Here is a 21,211-nt window from a genome sequence, read left to right as displayed (position 1 = left end):
ACCAATAGGAAATATTTCCCTAATATCAACCAGAAAGAATTTAAATTTGGGGAATTACAATCAAAATCACAAGATTTAGCAGATGTCATTAAGGAGCAAAGAACTTGAAGTGAGATATTTTTAGATGCAAAAAAAAAAAAAAAAAAGATTTTGCAACTAGAATAGCTTTCCTAACAAAACTGAATACAATCTTATAAGGAGAAAAATGGATCTTCATTGAGAGGACTTTAAAAGATTACTGATGAAAGCACCAGAACTGAAAAGAAAATTTTAAAATATAAATAAAAGTAAAGAGAAAAATAATAAATATAAAAATGAGTGATTAACCAGAAATGACTTAATAAGGATGAGCTGTTTACATTCTAAGGGAAGGAAAGGAGCATTAAAAGGATTCTTTTAGAATTCTAATGCTATCATCCTGGAAGATAGACCATCATCCAGTGGGAAAGGGCCAGCCTTGGTCACCAGCTGCTAATCAATTGCTATCCTCAGGATAGAGCTTAACTGAACCATCATGGCCCCCTGAAATACAGGTGGTAGAAATGTCTAACTACTATTATCGATTACCTTGACCACCACCTTCACTCATATCCTAATGGGAAAGGTCTAGAATCCTGAGTGCAAGAGCCTTAGGAATATCAGTTTCTCACAAAACAGGCCTGCTTCCAGCCCAACTTCTATAGCTTCCTTTGAGGGAAGAAATCATTCTGGAGAAGATGCCCTTTTCTTCATCATAATTAATAGCTGCAGCTAACAAAAGCCATCATCTGGGGAGGCAGCTCTTGTGGAGAAGAGCCAGCTGTCTGCATCAGCTACCAACCAACTTCCATCCATGGTACACTCAAGTCAGCCTAGGTGAAGTAGTAATGCCCCTAGAGAAAGAAATGAAGTAGTATATTCCAGGCAAATCAAATCATGACCATCTACCCTCAGATCCTAATGAAGAAAACAGAGGACTGTGAACTCCTGAAATTAGCAATGCTTCCTCCCTGATGTCTACCAACATCATTCTTAAGAAAAAAAACCCTGTTGCAGCCTGCTAACTGAACCTGCAGGTGCTATAGTCATTTCTTTGGAAGACCCAAAAGGAAAATTTTTATTACCGAGGACCTTGACACTTTTGATTGGTTAAATATTAGAAATGGATGTGATTTTATCAGTGCACATGTCATTTAAAAGAGGTATTTTAATATCCTTTGTCAGTGTAATGTAAGAACCATAGTACTTTTCATCTGACATGAGAATTTTCACATCTATTTTCTCCATCATTAGAATATTTAATTTTCCTTGGAAGTAGAAACTGTTTTTCTATGTACATCCCTAACACATAAATCAGTGCTTTGCCCATTGTAAGTAATTCATTCATTCATAAATAAGAGATCAGAGTGATAGTCAAATAAGACAGAATATAAATGAATTTGTTTTGCTTTGATGATGGTATAAGAAGAAATAAAGGAGGAAGGATACACTAGAAGAAACTAGGATGAAGGAACTTGTTACACATAATTGGGGTGCACAAATAGAAGCAGATGCAAACACAGAAGATATTGACAGTGGGCATCACTTGATCTCACTAAAAAAGATAAAGGCCAAAAGAGGGTAGAACACACATACAGTTTGGTATGGAAATACTCATCTGAACAGGAATCCAGATAGAAACAAGAAAAGGGGAAAGAGGAATATGATATGGGCAGACAATTCTCAAGAGTAAAAAAAAAAAATCTTATCTATAGCCATATGAAAAAAACACTCCAAATCACTAATTAGAGAAATCCAATAAAAATAATTTTGACATTTTATCTCACCTATGACAAATATAAATGTTGAAGGGCTGTTGTGTCCTGCTTTCTAGAGCCCCCACACTGAGCCTCCACCTTGTTAGTGGAGAAGTGATGAGGCAAGACTCCCAAGGATGGTGGGAAAATGGAGTCCATTTATTTCAAGGACTTTCCCCTTTGTATAATGTAACAAAAACAACACTGCATGTGAGACCACATAAACAACTTGCTATTGTACACAGTTTGCCACCTGGTATCATTTTGCTTCAATCTCAATGCAGGTTGTCAATGGCCCCTGACTTCTCAGGAAGACTGAGAGATTGGGACCTGAACCAGACATTGTTAGCAGGTTCCCTCTAGGTTGAAGGGTCTTATACCTTATCCAGAGTTTCCCCACTGACTGACCCTTTACAAAAGGGCTGTGTAAAAAAAAAAAAAAAAGATACACTGTTGGTAGACCAGTGAATAGATGCAATAATTCTGAAAAATCTACAAAAAGTTATTGAGCAAGGCATATCCTTTAACCCAGATAACATTGCTAGTCCTATGCCCAGAAGAGATTTTCAAAGGAAGAAAAGGGCCCATATATGCAACAGTATTTACATCAGCTATTTTATGGTGATGAAACCTGGAAACTAAGAAGATACCCATCAATTGGGGATTAACTGAATGTAATGAAATACTGCTGTGTGGTAAAAGGAAATAGATTTCACAGAGACATGTATGAACTAATACAAAGTGAAGTAAGTAGAAACAGAACATTTTGTACTATTATCAATATTATTTAAATGACCAATTTTGAATACTTTCACACACTGGTGAAGAAAGAAATGAATAGAACCAGGAGAACAATGTCTACAATGCTAGTAACACTGAAAGGCATACTCTTTGAAAATTATAAATTATAAGGACAATGATCAACACAATGATTATACCAGGATAACAATTTACACAGTAATAGCAATGTTGTAAAGATAATCAACTGTGAAAGATTTAGTGTAAACCTTGGTAACTTACTTCACCCTACTGGGACTTGGTTTTCTTAGCTATAAATTAAGGGGTGAAACTAGTTGGCTTCTAAAGTCCCTTTCAGTTCTAATTCATTGTTATGTGATTCTGTGAAATATTTATCTCTTCTTTACCTCATAAAGGCACTTACTGTTCCACAAATATTTTCCAGTCCATAAATAAGGAGGATTTTACTTTATTACCATGGAGTTAGTAGGGGGGAAAGTACAATATGCCAAATACTTGTTATATTTCTTTTCCTTTTCTTTTTTTAAAGCTAGCTTTGATGCCTTTCTTACCAGGTATAACTTTAGATTTTAAAAGATTTATGATCTAATTAATCAATGCCATCTTTTCCAAAATCAACATAAATAATACCTGTTATGAATTAGTATAAAGTCTTGAGGAGTTGTTAAAAAAATTTCATAATTATCATTTGGTGGCTAAACTTCTCCCTGAGTTTGATGAAATAGGACTTTGGAAGACAGACAGTTTATCTGTCAGTGGTACTTGAAACTTTGGCAACCTGGTAAAATATACCAGAGCTTTGACTCCATGGTATTGACTCCATTTGGTCTTTGATAACTTGGAATCCCCTCCATGCCAGTATGAGGAAACATTTTATAGATGACAGTAATACTAGAGGACTACATATAAAATACATACACATATTAGTTTTTAAGATAGACTCTGGTCTATAGATAAACCTACCAACATCTGATATGGTTTTGAGAAGCACTTTTTTCCTCTTATTGCATCTCCATCATTTTGAAGATAAACTGAGATTTAGGAATCACTCCTCTCCCTATTTTGGTATCACAGTCACACCCCAAACCCTTTCTGCCTCAAACTACTTATCTTCTGAACTGCCCTTTTTCTGTTGAAAGTAGTACCACCCTTCTAATCACTCCAGTTTGCAACCTCAATGTTATCCTAAACTCCTCCTCTTCTCTCATTTGACATTAAATCAACTGCCAAACCTTGCCATGTCTATTTCTTCATCTGTTGCATCTAATCCCAATTCATACAACCACCAGATTAGTTCAAACTTTTTATCTTATTACAACAATAGTTTCCTGATTCATCTTTCCCCTTTCCAATCTAGCCACCACACATCTTGCCAATATGATTTCCTTAAGTGAAAGTCTGACCAAGTCACTCTACTCAGTAAACCTAGTGTCTTCCTATTAATTCTAGGATAAAATAGAAATTCTTCTGTTTGACTTTTTAAAGCCCTTCACAACCTGACCCACACAACTTTTCCAGGCTCATTACTCTCCCTTTCCTCCCTTGGAAATTAGATTGATTTGGCATGATTTATTTTTAATGAACAAATCACACAGTAGTTCACTCAATTTCTTAACCTAGCCAAACTGGCCTCCTTGGTATTCTTCACAAATGACACTCTATTTCCCATCTCCATGCCTTTGCTTTGGCCATCTCTCATTCTGGGAGTGTGCTCCATCCATATTTTCCTCTTAGAATCCTTAGTTTCTTTAAGAATCAGCTCAACCAACTTTCTACATGAAGCCTTTCCTCATCTCCCCAACTACTAGAGCTCTTCTTCATTAAACCACTGTGTACTTATTCTGCATGTACTTGTATAGGTACGTGCAGTTTCCTTCAAAATAATATTAGCTCCTTGAAAACAGATTGTTTTGTTTTCCTCTATCTATAGTGGCTAGCACAGTAACTAGCACGTTGTAAGCATTTAATAAATAATTGTTAATCAATTAATTGCCTATAGTCACACAGATAGTAAATGTCAGAGGCAGGATTAAACTCTGTTGTCTCTTGCCTCCAAGACCAACACATATACTCTGAATAACTTTAATAAGCAGAAGATTGAATGAAGCCTTATGGGGCTTGATTTTCATTTCTAAGCAATGAACCTCTAGTAAGTACTGGGCTATTTGGGCAGGTATTTGATTTCAGAAAATATAGTACTCCAAAATCCTTCCTGATCACTTATGAATATTAAAATAATAAACAAAAACAAAACAAAACAAAAGGAGCTGGATTTTGTAAGCCAAGCTCCTAGTGGAAAAAAAAAAAAAAAAACATGCTACTAATTTAATTTAAATTAACTATGTAACTAAAGTTAGGGAGAAAAAAAAGTGTATATATAAGCCAAGCTGTTCTATATTTTAGGAAATATTTTTCCCTCCTAGATATCTCTATATTTTGCAGTTAGGTTATGAACCTAGGAGAATGAAATAATGATAATATCTTTGACAGGAATAGGGAAGTTTGGGAAGATGGGATTCAGAGAACAATCGAGTTCAGGATTGTTGATGGATATGTTGAATTTGAAGTATCTCTGGGAATTCCAATAGGTATCTGGTGATGCAAGACTGAAGCCCTAGGGAAAGACTAAGGATGGATATATAGAGCTGTGAGTCTTCTACAGAGAAATGTTAATTAAACCCAAGGGAACTGAAGAAGTTACTAAGACAACTTAAAAGTCAGAAGAGAACATGGAACATCCACATATAGGGGGTGTGATATAAATGGTAAGCTAAAAAAAGGAGATTAAAAGTAAGGAAGATCAAAAAAGGATAGAGTCATGAAATCTAAGTGAAGACAGTATCTAGAAGGAAAGGGGTCAACCATGCCAAATGCAACAGAGAGGTAAATAAGGATTAAGAATGAAAGAAGTCTGATGGAAGTGGAAATCTTCAACATAAAGAAGATCCAACTCACTTCCAGTTGATCAATGATGGACAGAGGTAGCTACACCCAGAGAAGGAACACTGGGAAGTGAATGTAAATTGTTAGCACTACTGTCTGTCTGCTCAGGTTACTTGTACCTTCAGAATCTAATGCTTATTGTGCAACAAGAAAATGGTATTTACACACATGTATTGTATCTAGGTTATATTGTAACACATGTAAAATGTATGGGATTGCCTGTCATGGGGGGGGGAGTAGAGGGAGGGGGGGATAATTTGGAAAAATGAATACAAGGGATAATATTATAAAAAAAATTAAAAATAAAAAAAAAAAAGAATGAAAGAAGTCCATGAGTTTGGCAATAAAGATTGGTAAATCAGGTCACTGATAACTTCAAAGAGAGAAATTTCTCTTCAATGATGAGATTGGAAGCCAGATCACAGAGGAAAAGAAGTGGAGACAATGAGAACAGATAGTGGAGGTTTTTTGTTTTGTTTTGTTTTTTGAAGACTTTGAGGAAGAAAGGTGAGTATCTGTTGATGGACTGGTTCTGTGAATTGATCATTTATTAAATTATGAAATGGGGGTAGGCACATTTGGTTCTTTTGAGTACTCATGGGAAAAGACCGTGACTAGCAGAGAGAATGGGGCAGCAGTCACATTTAAATTAGGCACAGAGGATACAGAGAAAAGTGACAAAAGGGATTCACAGGTAGATGTCATGAGAATGGGAGATAGAGTGAAATATGGTAGGCCACATAGGGAAGGGGATGGGAAGGAGGAATGAAGAAGAGCATATCATTAAATTTGGATGAATAAGTAGTATGGACCCAATGGAGGTGGAAATAGGTAGGGAGAGGCAGAAGTTTGATGTGTTATTTTTATAGGGTTTGGGGAGAAACTATTATCTTTGCTTCCCTAAAGTTAATCCTTTTATATATCCAAATCATCTCAAAGTTATCAGTAGCTTTTGATGTTCTAGCTAATCTGAAACTTTAGAGGTCTAGAATTTGTTTGGAATTTATATATCATGGACTAGAATCCTGATAGCAGTAATTAGATGGCTTCTGCTGATTCAGCATATATTACCAAGTTGTAAATTTTCATTACCATATGATACATTTTGTAAATTATGTTCTCTTGATCCTTGGAACAATTTGCTCACTCAGAGTCACCCTTTGCAAACTTATTTCTCGCTATTACCCTTTATATACTGGTTATTTATAAACTCTCTTACAATATTGACTAAAGGGGAAAGGAATAATCAGGGAGTCTAGAACAAGACGCAACTTTAACATATCTTGGCAGACAAAGTACACTCATTGTTAGAAACTGGGGTAAAAGGTGGAAATGGAGGAGGATGTCAAGGGGCTTTGAGGTAAAGAGAAGGGAAAGAAGGTTCTGATGAACAATATCCTTAACTTCTCAGCAAACTATAATTTCAGCTCTTTTGTTATATTAAGATTTTTTTTTTGAATTCTGATTTGAATAATGACCTAGAAGCTATCCCTCCCAGTTCTAGGTAATCTACATATTTGATGAAAATGATTTCTCTGACTTCATTCAAATCATAAAACATGAATGATTTGAAAAAGATGAGGCAGAGGATATAGCATTAATACTACATTAATACTACAGTTACAGTTGTTCACAGTTAATTAAACAATTCTTCTATTTATATTATCATTTCTTCTAAATTCTTGCCACTTGTTTACAGATATACTATAAAAGATTTCATAATATTCCTTTTTGGATAATCTATGTAGGACACAAATTTGAGCTTGCTATCCACTGTCCCTATCCAAAAAGGAAAGTAGTTCGATATTTGTTTTTAATGAACAAATGGCAGAGTAGTTCACTTAATTTCTTTCTTAAGAAATTAATCCAAATGGTTTATAATAGTTAATAATTTATAGGATTTTAAAAGGATTAAGTTCAAACATATTAAATGGTACTTTCCCAGAATCTTATCTTTCACCATTTTGGAAAATTGAGACATTTACCCATCAAATTGCTGGGGAACCAAAACCACCAATAAGATTACCCAAAGTGTAGGGCCTTTTTCCCCTCAATGTCTTGATATTACTTGGGTACAAATAAAGAACCTGGGTTGTCCATAGTTTATTCCTTATTTGTGTAATGTAGCCAACCTACATTTCTTTTCTGACCTAACATCTTCACTGCACATAGTAAAATGCTTAATTTTTTTTTCCTTTTCTTTTTAGAGACAATTGGGATTAAATGACTTGCCCAATGTCCCACAGTTAGTAAGTGTTTTAAGTATCTGTCTGAATTTGAACTCAGGTCCTCCTGAATTCCAGGGCTGGTGCTCTATCCACTTCGACATCTAGCTATACCTGTAAATGTTTAATCAATGTTTATTATTTAGTGAATAGACTGCTCTTTTCTCTTTCTATTCTGTCCCTCAGAGAACTAATCTGTAGAATGATATATTTGGCTACCATCTACCTCTATTCCAATGATCTCTAAAGATTTCCAGTATTGTCCACTACTCAAGTGTCAGTATTCTGTATACAAATATCAAATGAACATTCCAATCTTACTTGAATATTTCATTGTCACCTGAATCTCCAAGTGTTGAAAACCCCAAACATGTTTCTTAGTACCTCTCTCCAAAAACAACAATGATGATGATTGATAACACCACCATCAATATTCTCATAAACATTCTGGCAATTAAATTTGTTTTTTACTTATTCCACTCTTCGTTAATATACTGCTATGCTCATGACATTTTTTTTATACATGTCTTTCAGGGCTTATTCTTAAGCTCCTTATTGCCTAAGAAATATAGTTTGACTCTAACAGTCAAAGGGTCATAAATTGAGACAGATGAATAAAAACAACTTGTAGAATAAATAAATGTAATTTATTATAGACATAATATGTTGTAAGTTTCATCATTATAAGGAAAAGATAAATTAATGTTGATTTCTGTAAGGCTTTCTTTTAATTGTTATTGGTTTTAACTAAAGTTTAAAATTTAACTAAGATCATAGAGTAGATAAATCAATAGACCAGGACTTCTACTTGATAATTATTGATTGATCTAGAGCTGGAAAAACCTATCACAACCTGGCTTTAATCCATGTGGGTAGCCTAATTTCACACCACTACATACAAGTTCCTTTCATGTAGTCTACTTGTATACTGGACTGCTCTTCATTCTTTACTGTCATTCTGTCCCTTCTAGTCCATGTCTCGATGTCATCCCCCATGCCTTGACAGGATTCTCTGTCAAGCTTTGTTTGTTTATTGAAATTCTGCTCTTTTTTCAAGGTCCAATTCAGATGCTACTTCCTTATAAAGCCTTTGACACTTGAGGGGAAAGGGATTTCTGTTTCAAATTTCTCATAATGTGAACTGGACCTTTCTTTTTGTACTTTGGGAGCACACATCACAGATCTGGAAGGGATCTTAAATGCTGCCTAATCCAACCTCTTCACTTTACATACAAGAAAAATGAAGCTGAGTTAAGTATTTGCCATGAGGATGTATAGGTAATATAAGAGAAGAAATTTAAACCCTGTTTTTCTGACTCCAGAATCAATGGTCTTCCATTACAAACATTTCATCTTTTTTTTTTTTTAATTTCAGTCTTTTCTGTATTATAGATATTAGGTTTTTGACCTTTATTAGATTTATAAACTTTAGAAACTAGGGCTTGTCTCATTTTTATCTTCAAAATCTACTAGAATGTTTTGTACATAAAATGCTGAATGTTTACATTATTTTCTATTTTCATTGTATAGAATGAGTATAGAATTTCACTAACTCCCTCAAAAAAAGCTATAAGATATATAGGCTTTCCTAGGCTATTCTAAGCACCATTTGTAACATTGTTTATATGGAAAAATTAATTACAAGTTCCCACAAAAAGACTTACATAATTTGGGGATACAGATTGTAAATTAAACTTCCTCTATCTAAAAGTTAATGTCACATTGCTGAAGATTTGCTAGACTTCCACCCTAAGTCAACAGTACACGTGTTCTTGGAACTACTGTGTCATAGGTACTTGTTTGATATGTAAATATTTAGCTGCTAACACGCTACTTACTTGTATCTATATAAGTAGTTAGTGTTTATTTCTTTAAGAGTTTCTTTTAGTTTTGTTTCAAAATAACTAATTCTGATGGCACATGTTACTAATATCCTCTTCAAGACACAGAATCATTTAAGTTAGAGTTGGAAAAGGTGTCTGAGGTCATAGCATTCAAAACTGGAAGGGGAGAGGTCTTAAAGGTTCCAGGGTCATCATAATTTCAAGTTTGGAAAGTATTTCAGGAAGTACTTTCATTTAATTCAGTCCCCTCCTTTTACAGATGAGGAAATTAAGACCTTGAGTTTAAGGGGCTTACTTAAAGCTAAGACAATAAGTTAGTTGAAGAGATGTAAACTCAGGTGCTAGCTCTAAATGTAGTCGTTAATAACAGATGCCTCATTTCTAGCATACCCTCTTATCACATATTTGCATGCATGACTTTCTCCATAGGTACATCGTAATACATGTATATAAATGTATATGTGCACACATACATATATGCATGTATATACAGCATAATATACACACTTTCCAAGTACAGCGGAACTTCTTCTCTGGGGTCAACTTCCCCTCTATAAGGATTGTAGAAATTAACTACAAAAATACAGTAGTGACTCAAATTTAGAGGTCCAAGTCTAATTTAGAGGTCTGTGAGATGGTTACTCAAAGTCCCCTCATGACCTAGACTTCTCTAACTTTTAAAACTCGTTTAGCAGTGAGAAGTTACATTCCTGCTCCCAATCGTTTGTCATTACCCAGACCGACCCTAGACTCTCCAAGTTCCCTCCTCCCTTTAGTTATCCTCTTCGGCAAAGCATGTGGCCCGAGGATGGGCACCTTCAAAATTAAAAGGAAGGAATTGTCCTGATGTTTGAAAGTCAAGAATGGCAGTGGGGAGGGCAAGAGACAGTGGGAGAAGAGAGGCCCAAGTGGAGAATGGAGGCGTGGAGGAGAGCGGGAGAGCAGCCGGGACCAGGGCACAGAAGGGCTGCGGAGATCCCCGCGGGAGCAGAGGACGTGGCCAAGGCCAGGAGTCCGGGATGCAGGCAGTGGGGGCGGCCAGCACCACCACAAAGGATACAGGACAGGAGCTGCGGATAGGGCGAGGAAGAGATGACGGAATAATGGCCAGGTGGCGGGGTCTCCCTTGGATTTCCCCGCCCCTCTCCTAGGCCTGAGAGATGCAGCCTGGTCTTGGGTTCCTCCTCTCCTCTTCCCCCAGCCCTCCCTTCCCATCCTTCTCCATCCCCAGCGCGGCTGACGTGTCTGTCTGGCACTGCTCATGCTCTCCCTCCGCCCCAAACCCGGGTCCCAACCTCGTCGCTCGCCCCCGCCTTCTCTTTTCTCCTCCCCGCCGCCTCGCCATCGCCGTCCCCCGCGCCTGGGGCCTCCCTCCGCCCCCCTCAGCCCTCCAGCTCCAGCCCCAGCCCCAGCCCAGCCAACATGGCTGCAACGCCGCGTCTGCCCTTCTGTTTCTTCGTTCTACTGATCTCCTCTGGGCCGCGGCTGGGTCAAACGAACCGCAGTGGAGACCGGCGCTTCGCGGAGCTGAAACGCTGCTCGGACGAGGAGTGCAGCAGTGAGTGGGCGCCCGAGCCCGCGGGGATCGGGGGAGGAACAGTGGGGGGTCTCGCGGAGCTGCGGGGCTGGGGGCGGATGGGCTCCCTGCCCCCGGAGGCTGTGCTCTGTGGGAGCTGGAGACCGGAGGGCGAGCCGGAGCGTGGGAGCACCTCGGACTCGAGAGCCAGAAGAAAGTAGCCCCTTCCCCCCTTCCCCCCGGCTTTTTTGCTCCGGGGTCTGGGCGTCTCCGCAGCTCCGCCTCAGCTTGCCACCGCGGCACCCGACCTCGCCGGCTCCCACTTGTTGCAAGTTTTTTTTGCCCCCGATCGAGGAGAGAGCATGAGAGACGTCCCCTCGCCCTCGCCCCAACTACAGGCGTGGGCCCTCGGATCTCTCCTCCCCCTCACCCCCCCTTCCAACCTTCCCCTCGCTAGAAGTGAAGAAACGTAACAGAGAAGTCCTCTCTAGGCTCTTTGCTTTTCAGAGCCCGGCGATTGCTCTTTAGGCTGGGAGCGAGTGCCTTCCAGCCCTTCCACCGTGGTAAAGATCCGCTTTGCTGCATTTGTGGAACCAGATGGGTTGCTAGGTTTAAGGCAGGCTCTGGCGCTGCTTGCTTTCTCCGCCCTCTCTTACTGGAATTATTTGTACTTAGTGTATTTGGGAAAGTGTTCGGGGTGTAAGGGAAAGGTTAACCCATATATGCACGCACCAATACACATGACGTTGTTTTTGTTACTGTCGGAATGATCGATCTCCAATTTCGTCCTTGTATGAAACATTTCCCTCTTCAACAAGGGAGGGCATAGCTTTCACTCGAGACCAAAAGCATTCCTGCCGGGCTCCTGGGATAACCCATTTCTTAGGCAGGGAAGCTGAAGCACTTATAACGCCTTCACAGGCAAGGAAGCAGATTTATATAAATCCTTTTGTCAGTTCTAAAGGGGGAAGGAATAGTCCTGAATAATTTTGAAGAGTTAAATAACAAGGAATTCACCGGTATTATAACCTAAACAACTTTAGTTTCATCCCCTTTTGTTCTTGAACTTGAATATTATTTGTCATTTGTGTTATCTTGTATCTTTTTTCTGACAACTCTTGTGACAATTGGATTTGTAACTGGCTGACCTAAGTGCTAGAAAAGGAGCAACTTAGCCCTTATAATAAGCAAGGATAAAAAAGAAAATATTATTCTGAAAAGGCTAAGAAGGGAATAATTTACTCTTCATATGAAGGTATCTTTTTAAAAATAAAATTCCCATAATTTGAAATAATTGTATTGAATCTTATTCTAAACAGCTGATTCAATATACGACTGAAAGATTGAGTCCAACTGTCAACAGATTGTTAAAAGTTAACCTAGGGACACTGGAATACATTGAAACTTCCAGTCTTTTCTGTTCTTTCAAGTGACTCTTTTGGAACAGATTTTTAAACCAAGTTATTGCCTATAATAGGTATCACTCCAAAGTATAGTTAGAAATTAATTTATGTAGAATTTTAATGACTCCTCTGTTTAGGAAAGGAAGTGTTTTTTTTTTTCCATTTCCCCTGTTCTCCCTTTCTCCTTAACTAGTGTGTAAACATTTCTTGATTCTTTTTTATAGGTGTGGGGGGGAATGTGTATGCATTTTTAATTTTAGGTTTTGGATTTTTTTCCCCTTTGTTCATGCCTTTGATTTTACTCCCTCTACCAGTGTAGATTAAGAAGTATTCTGCAGTTTGTGGTCTTAGAGAATTGTTTAGGGCTCTCAATTAAGTGACTTAACTTTCCCAGGATCCTACAACCAGTATCTTTAGGGATGGGATTTGAACTCAGGTGTTAATTCAGTGTCTGTTTCTCTCTTTACATTATGCTACAGATATAAGCATGTTTTGTGATTTTATATGCAATAGTGTGCATGTATACCAATAATATATGTATAGTTGTTTATAACACAACATGTATACATATAAGCATACCTGTATTTGCAGCATTGCAAATGTATGATACATTTCTACATGTACACATGTATATTATTAACATGTATGTGTGTGTATAAGGGGAGTAACTAAAAAAAAATTCCACTCAGATCTGAGTTCCAGCCTTGTTTAAATCCTAATATTTAGCAGGATGCTCAGTATAAGAGCAATTTATGACAAGACCTGTGTATTAACACAATCTCTGTGATCTTAGACAAATCATAAGCTCTCTGGGTTTCACTTTACATGTGCAAAATGAGAGGAGCTATCCTATAAAGTCTTTTCCAGGTCCAGATCTATATAGTCCTCTGATCTTGAGTCTAAATTTCTCTTTAGAGTCTGCCAGCAATGATGATATTTTTTTCATAATGCTGTTTTGATGTCTGCTTCTTTGCTTTATGTTGTACAATCATGCCTGACTCTTCGTGACCCGATTTAGGCAAAGATACTGCAGTGGTTTGCCATTTCCTTCTATTTAGCTCATTTTATAGATGAGGAACTTGAGGCACACAGGATTAGGTGACTTGCCTAGGATCACACAGCTAGTAAATGTCTGTATTCTAGGCCTCTGACACTAGCCACTGTGCCACTTAGGTTCCATCCCACTTCTACCCCCTGTCTGCTTTAAAAGAGAAAGGAATTTTCCTTCTTTGTCAGTTTTGATTAAATCAACTCATTGTGTGATGCATTTAAAACTTATTTCCCATAAAAGCTTTTCATTGTAGGCATATTTTTCTTCTATTATGATCAGAGCCATACTTATTTGGCAAAGACTTGGGCGCCTCAAAAGCAACCTTTCCAGATAATTTGCTCAGATATAAGGAGTACAGTTTTGCTGCAGATATCATCAATTTTTACTGCTGCATAGTAGAAATTTTGAGCATTTATAGGTAGTGTACCTTATCATAGTTGAAGATAATTATTCTTTGAGACTCCTGTTCTCTTCACAGCTCAGTTAACCAACTCTTTGTGTTCTTTCTGTGGCCTTAGTAAGTCATTTGACCTCTTTTTATCTTAATTTATCCATCTGTGAAATGAACATTTTTATAGACATAAAGTGGGAAAGTCCAGTTATTAGTGTATTTAGACAGAGAACTAAGAATACTGTCCAAATCACTTAATTTCTCTAGGTTTCATTGCCATCCATGCACAGAAGGATGTGAACCTGTCCACCTATAAAGCATTGTTATGAATGGTTAAAACAAAAAACAGTCTTAAAAAAAAAAAAAAAACAAAAAAAAAAACCTCAAGTGCTACTCAGAACCTATTGAAGGTGACACTACCTACAAATAGAAAACAATTCATGTCTACAAAGAGTTCTCAGATTCCCCATGGGATATAAATACAAGAAGTGTGAAATAAAGGACGCTTAGTGATGCTTGGACCTTATCTTTCTTCTCTATAGTGCTGATGTACCGGGGTAGAGCTCTGCAGGATTTCACAGGTCCAGATTGTCGCTTTGTAAATTTCAAAAAAGGGGAAGCTGTGTATGTCTATTACAAATTAGTAGGAGGATCACCTGAACTTTGGGCTGGAAGTGTAAGTAATATTTAGCATATTTTCTTTTTTCTTTTTTTTTCTTTTTAATTGTATTATACTATTGTTATTCAATAACCACATCTCCCTCTTGGAATTCTTGTTTATGTTTCTGGTAAATGTATATCCTGTTTCAGAACCTTGTAAGTAATGAATATTCCATAAGTATTTTAAGAGTTAAGGTGACTAAAAACTTGCAGATAAGTTCCTTAATTGCAATGAGAAATAACAAATTCTTTAAATTTGCCAGTAGTATTAACTTGAAAAAGTTAAGAAAGTAAATCTATGTAGTGTTTCAGGATGTACAAGTTTAAGTAATTGATTCTTTATCTTTGCATTTCCTTTTATACTGACAGCTAATATTTGTTTATGAAAGGCCTAGAGGACCTGGGAACTTGTGGCACATAATTATCTGTGTTATTAATAGGTTGTGTCATTGGAGAGCATTCAGCATCATTAAAATGGGGGAAGGGATAGGGAAGAAGGAAAATTTGACTTTCATATCTTATTCTTGCTCCTTTTTTTTCTCTTGAAAGAACCTTTAATTGATTTTGTAATTAACTCATTTTCTGCTATTTCTCCCCCTTTTCACCATCACAATTTCTCTTCTTTCTATTCCTGCTTCTTCTTAATGCCTTCTGCTAGACTCTGTCTGCAGGTACACATTTTTATGAGTTAACTGAATAGCTTTAAATAAACATGGCTAATCTATCAGATTGCATGAGTATTTTTTAAAAAATAGATTTGGGAAAATTATCAAAAAGAGATGTGCCTGACTGAAAAGAATATTTGTGAGTCCTCTAATTTCCTTTTTTTTTTTTTTTTTAATAGTATGGTGATTGAGAGTTTAATATTTTCCATACTGAAAATGTTCTTAGTACTGTTCAAAGAAAGATATAGTCCCTACTCCAAAAGTTTAAAACTTGAGAAAAAACCAAATACTAATAGAAAAGTTTCTTCAGGAAGCAGTAGGTATAATTAAAAAGAAAAAAAAAATAGAATCCTTGGTCTAGGTTCTTGAGAAGTATTCTGATCTAACTTTTCCCAGCTTCTAAGGGGTAATTCATTTAAATTAATATGTATAAAAATCTATTCCATTTAAGATTCACAAGAAGGACATTCAGAATAATTGTTCCAAATTGTTTTGGCACTATGCTAGATTTGTAGTTAGAGGATGAGTTCCAATCTCATTTCATCCATGAAGCCTTTCTTGATAACCTAATCTGTTTGGTGTTTGTCATCTACTATCTTCTTGTGTAGTTATTTGTGTACACATCTGATCTCTCTGGCTAGATTTGAAATTCCTGGAGAACAAGATATCTTATATTCATATATCCCTTATGTAGTGATTTCAGCATATAAGATTTGTTAAATGAATAATTATTTGAGTATGCATAGCATTTTACTGGGACACTGAAGACTGAGGAATATAGATGCCTTTGAGAAGCTCTCAGTCTGTTTTCTGCCTCCATATCTTTTGACAAATGATCTTTGGTGGCAAACTATGTAGTTGAGAGTTTTGTGTATGAAAGTATAGTAAAAAAGTGACGACATAATATTCCATATGTATGTGGTAGAAAAAGGGATTCATTTAAATCCAATAAGTACTTAATTGATAAGTTCCTATTACCTTTTAGCACATGACTGAGATCTTATATTTCTAAGCTCTATTATATACTTGTTAGTTATTCTGTAATTTACAGTCATTTCTGTTTTAGGTAGAAATCCCAGATTTATTTATTTATTTAGGTTTTGTTTCTTTATTTGACTAGGTAAGAGAAGAGATTCTTTGCCTCAGATGCTATGTAACCTTAATCAACAAATGGGTTCAGCCTCAGACAAACTGAGACTTGTTAAAATCTTAGCTTAAAAAGTCCAAGGTCTCCCATTGCATTCAGGCACATCTCTAGTTGTCTTGATATAAGTATCTTGCCATTGAACCCAGATGACTCTGAATGGGAAAGTGAGGCAGGTGACTTTGTCCAGTCCTCACTCACTTAAATCCAATTCAGTTGCACAAACTAACATCACCTCCCTGATGTCATGGTCCTCTTTGAGAACAAAGGACAAATAGCAACAATATACTGTAGGGAAAAGAGAAGTAAGTATAAGACATAATCATTAACTCTCAAAAGCTTATAGCTGTACATGAACTAGTCAAAGAGAAATATTATAGTTAAGTGCCCACTATGGGCAGGGAAGATTTTGGTTTTAGGAGTTAAGAATGGAAATATCATGATGAACTGAAATAATGGAGTAGGTTTTGTAGAGAAAGTAACAAGTCCCCTGAAAAATTCTTTGGATGAAACTTAGAGTTGGATGGAAATTCTTTGGATGGAAGCTGAATATTCTGTCTTCTAGATTTAAACTTTTTTATAATTTTCACCTGTATGACTTCAGGCAAATCACTCCACATCTCTAGAACCCAGTTTCTTGATCTGAAAAATTAAGGAGATAAGTCTAGGTATTCCTTAAGCTCTTCTTTGGCTCTAAAATCTAATGCTTTTTGTGATTCCTAACTTCTATCAGTAGAGGGAAGCCAACATGAGTTCCTATCATTCTAATAGACCATGCATGCTTCCCTGACTAACTCACCATCTGTGTTTGTTTTAAAAACCAAAATATTTCTTCCCCTTAAATTTCATTTTATACCTATAGGTTCCTCAAAAGATATTTATAGGAATCATGCTACTCTTTGCAGAAGCCTAAACTTTATTAGATTATTTTCAAACAAGACTCCTCTTCACTCGATCATATTATTTGTTCTCTTGCTCTTTCTAGTTTACATCCTTCACGCTCCGAATTAATGTTACTCATCCACTCATTTGTTGCTTAACATTTTATAGAGTTGCTTGAAAGATTAGGCTTATTTGTTTAGAAGATGCCTAGTAAGCTTTGTTAAGGAAAACTTTCTATTTCTAATACAATTTTGAAAAGGAAATAAAATAATGACATTGAGAAAAATTCAGAATGTGACATCTGTAAACTTAGTTGCACATTTAACCATACCTCTCAATTTTATCTTAAATAGTAGCTTCTGCTTAATTCTGGTACTTTCCCTCTGTTGATTATCTTCATTTTATCTTGTCTCTAGCTTGTTTGCATGCATAGTTATTTACATAATTTCTTCCCTATTTGTGTGTGAGAGAAAGAAAGAGAGCTGGGATTGTCTTTTTACTTTCTTTGTATCTCTAGCACTTAGTACAGTGCCTGGTGCATAATAGGCACTTAATAAATGTTTATTGACTAAGTTGAACATTATTTTTTTCTATGTTAGCAAAATCATACAGTCTCTAATTCCATTTGGTATTTTTGAGAAAGACTATGGTATATATACCACCTATATATATATATATATATCTATATATCTATATATCTATCTATCTATCTATATATATATATATATATATATAAACGTAGCATTTGCTATTGTCCATGCTTATGCTCTAGTGGTAAATATTAAGCATTCCTCTTTGTTTAAGAACTTTTTTTCCTTTCTAGAAATACTTCTTCCTTCCTTATTTTTCCTATTATCATTAAAACTTCTTACCCAGACAAGTGAAATTTGCTTTTCCTTATAGAGGTAGAAAGCTGAAAGATATCATACATACTTTTCTAGTCCTCTTTTTGGCAGATTGCTACTTTAGTTTCCTTAAGTGATTAAAGTGGTAGTGGAAGTTATTTAGTAGAAGAATTTGAATTAGAAATCACATGTCTTTAATTGCTAGTTCTGAGCTCTTTCCATTGTTTTTATTATCTTTGCCTCTTTCAATATAGGTTGTTTAAAAGTTTTCAGAGTAATGCTTGGGTCTCTCTTTTTTTTTTTTTTTTTTTTCCTGAGGCCTTTATGGGGGGATATGTTACAAACTGTGACTTTAATGAACCATCTGTAAGTTATTTATTGATTATCTAATCTTTATAACAGCATTCCTGGAGTAATGTTGACTTTTAGGCAGTTGTCAGATATTACTAATGAGATTACTGTAGTAGAATATTTGGTACTAGTTGGTAATAAAATGACTATTTCCTCTTTGTGTGTGTGTGTGTGAGAGAGAGAGAGAGAAAGAGAATATGTGTGTCTCCTCTAGTGACTGCAGCAAGCTATTTTTGATGTAGCTACTAAAAAATACTTATATGTCTATGGAAAGAACATGTGACAGTTTTTGTAACTACCACACATTTACTATTTTCTTTCCACAGAATTACTGATAATTTCCTTGTTTTGTTCATTCTTTTGGATAGGTTGGCAGTATTTTTGGGTACTTTCCAAAGGACTTAATTGAAGTAAATCATCAATATTCTGAACAAGAACTAGAACTACCAACAGATGTAAGTAGTGAGGTTTTTTTTTGTTGTTCTTAATTTATAATTACTCATTATCAATGATTCTGCTCAGTGGGTTTTAAAAGGCTGTGGGTAGTTATTTTCAGCTTAAAAGTAAAAAGTCCCAATAGTCTTTGCATCAAATTTTAATTTGTTCTAGAACATGTTGTTATATAGAGAATTTTGAAGACAAAATGACATCTAAAATAAAATCTTTGAGACATAAAAGATTTTCAGACAGCTGGATGGCCTTTGGATTCTTTCCTTTACATTAGGAATTTCATTTAATTCAACAAGCATATGTTATGTTTTCTAGCTATCAGGTGCTTTGCCTAGGTATTGGGGATACACAAAGTACAGATAACACCTAATACCTCTCCTCAAGCAATTTGATTCTGCTGAAGAGAAATTTGAATATAAAACTTCAGAAATGAAATACACACACACACACACATAGTGACTTATTAATATTAAGGCACATGTAAGCCCATTTTTGGGGTAGGGGAGGCAATTGGTTAAGTGCTTTATTCAGGGTACTAACTAGTAAGTGTCTGAGATAGGATTTGAACTCACGTCCTCCTGACTCCAGGACCAGTGCTCCATCAATGATACCCCAAACTGCCTTTGTTAGCCCATTTTTGCAAGTAAATTCGCAAATTGGTAGGTTGTTCCATTAAAAATTATTTTTCTCTTACAAGTTTCTCCCTCCACCCTGACACTGTGACTGTATAATGTAGGCCCTTGTCTCTACACATCTCTACAGTTTTATCAACCTCGGCTCTCATCCATAGATGTTCCTAAAGTGCAAGTCTATCATGTCAGTTAACTCCTGACTTGGTCACCTCTACAAGCAAATATAAAATTCTCTGGTTTTTGAGTCCCTCAGACTCTGGCCTCTTTCTACTTCTCCAGTCTTTTTATAGTTTCCTCTCCTCTGGGTACTCTGCTCTCTGTCGATGCTGGACTTTGTGTGCTTTGCAAAGAATGCTCCATCTCTAGACCTTATACACTTTTAGTGGTTGTTCCTCAGTACCTGGAACTCTTTTTCTCCTTACCACTGCTTGCTGGCATCCCTGATTTCCTTAAAGTCTCAGATAAAATACTACTTTCTGCAAGTAATGTCTTGGACCTCCTCAATCTTAATGTCTTTCCTCTGAGCTATCCATGATTTACCTTTCTGTCTTGTCTGTACATCATTCTTTGCATGTTGTCTATTACACTCCAAGCTCCTAGATGGCAGGGACTTGTTTTTCCTTTATTTGGATCCCTAGTGCTTAGCATAATGCCTGACACATTTGTTGGCCCACTTAAATTGAGTATTAAATGATGGTATTTCAAAATTAGACTAATTCAACATTAAAGTGAAACACGTGCTCTAAGTCTATTCCCCTCTACTTGAACTAAGAAGTTGGGTCTTCAGAGATAGGATGGTAACATCTTCACTGAGAGCACTTACTAGATCCAGAGGATGTGCATTGTATCATTATTGTCAGTGGATATCAATTTGTCAGCCCTATTTAATGAGCTTTTAGAAAGAGGTGTTTATTTATTGAGATGTGGTGTATATAGAATTGCCATAAAGGAAGAACGGTTATCACTAAATTGTTTTCTCATCTCAGAAGTCTATGACATACTTTCCCATGAATACAGTGTCAAAGGGAAAGAAGAGAATGAAGGATCTTTGAAGAGCTGAATCTATGTCCAGGCTTTCTTTGGCTCCTGATAGAGATATTGAAGTCAGTTTATTTAGAATTGCAGCTAGGATAGTATTGGGAAAATGGGAAGTACTCCAGACCCCTGACATTTATGAGATTATCTTCTGATCAAGGAGTTGGGAAGAAACTTGAGACCCAAGTTTTAGGCCTCAGCTGTGTGCTACAAATTTGTTCCTTCTTAGGAGTTTAGCTGAAATGTTGTTTCATCCCCTTTTGATTAAATCTCTCTGGCCCTGAACCAGCATTCTGGTTTTATCTAGGCTCCACAAAGTATTACCAAATTTTCTCACTCAGCTTGGTGAGGTTTAGATTTGGGGTACCCAAATGAAAATGAGGTCTAGTGAGCAGCACAAGCAATTCTCTGTAGAGGAATTTACAGATCTGAAAACCTAGATTGATAAAAAGAGGTTTATTATGGGGATTGGAAGTAATGTTAAAGTCTATTTAAGAAAATAGGTGAGGATAAAGAGAGGAGGACACTAGAAACATTCTAGTGGGCAGAGAGTCCTTAGGGTGCCAGGCGGGGTGCCAGGCATGGTGCTGGCATGTTTACATCCTATGCCCAGAGAGGGCTTCAGTCTGGCTCTTTTATA

The 21,211-nt window shown here is 36.5% G+C and overlaps 1 protein-coding gene across 3 annotated transcripts in view; it reads left to right on the top strand.

The window, feature by feature from the left end:
* Positions 1-10,701: 10,701 nt before the first annotated feature.
* The window catches only part of MIA3 (MIA SH3 domain ER export factor 3), a 59,124-nt gene continuing 48,614 nt past the window's right edge, over positions 10,702-21,211 (top strand). For all 3 annotated transcript variants that reach the window (XM_074262679.1, XM_074262678.1, XM_074262680.1), the window contains exons 1-3: positions 10,702-11,104; positions 14,450-14,583; positions 18,823-18,909. In XM_074262679.1, the coding sequence (XP_074118780.1) occupies positions 10,969-11,104; positions 14,450-14,583; positions 18,823-18,909 (357 nt within the window). In that variant the 5' untranslated portion in view covers positions 10,702-10,968. The remainder of the gene's footprint in view (positions 11,105-14,449; positions 14,584-18,822; positions 18,910-21,211) is intronic.

Source organism: Sminthopsis crassicaudata, chromosome 4 (assembly GCF_048593235.1).
Source record: "Sminthopsis crassicaudata isolate SCR6 chromosome 4, ASM4859323v1, whole genome shotgun sequence".
Lineage (NCBI taxonomy): Eukaryota > Metazoa > Chordata > Mammalia > Dasyuromorphia > Dasyuridae > Sminthopsis > Sminthopsis crassicaudata.
Note: the sequence above shows the minus strand (reverse complement) of the source record. Positions and strands in the feature narration are given on the sequence as shown.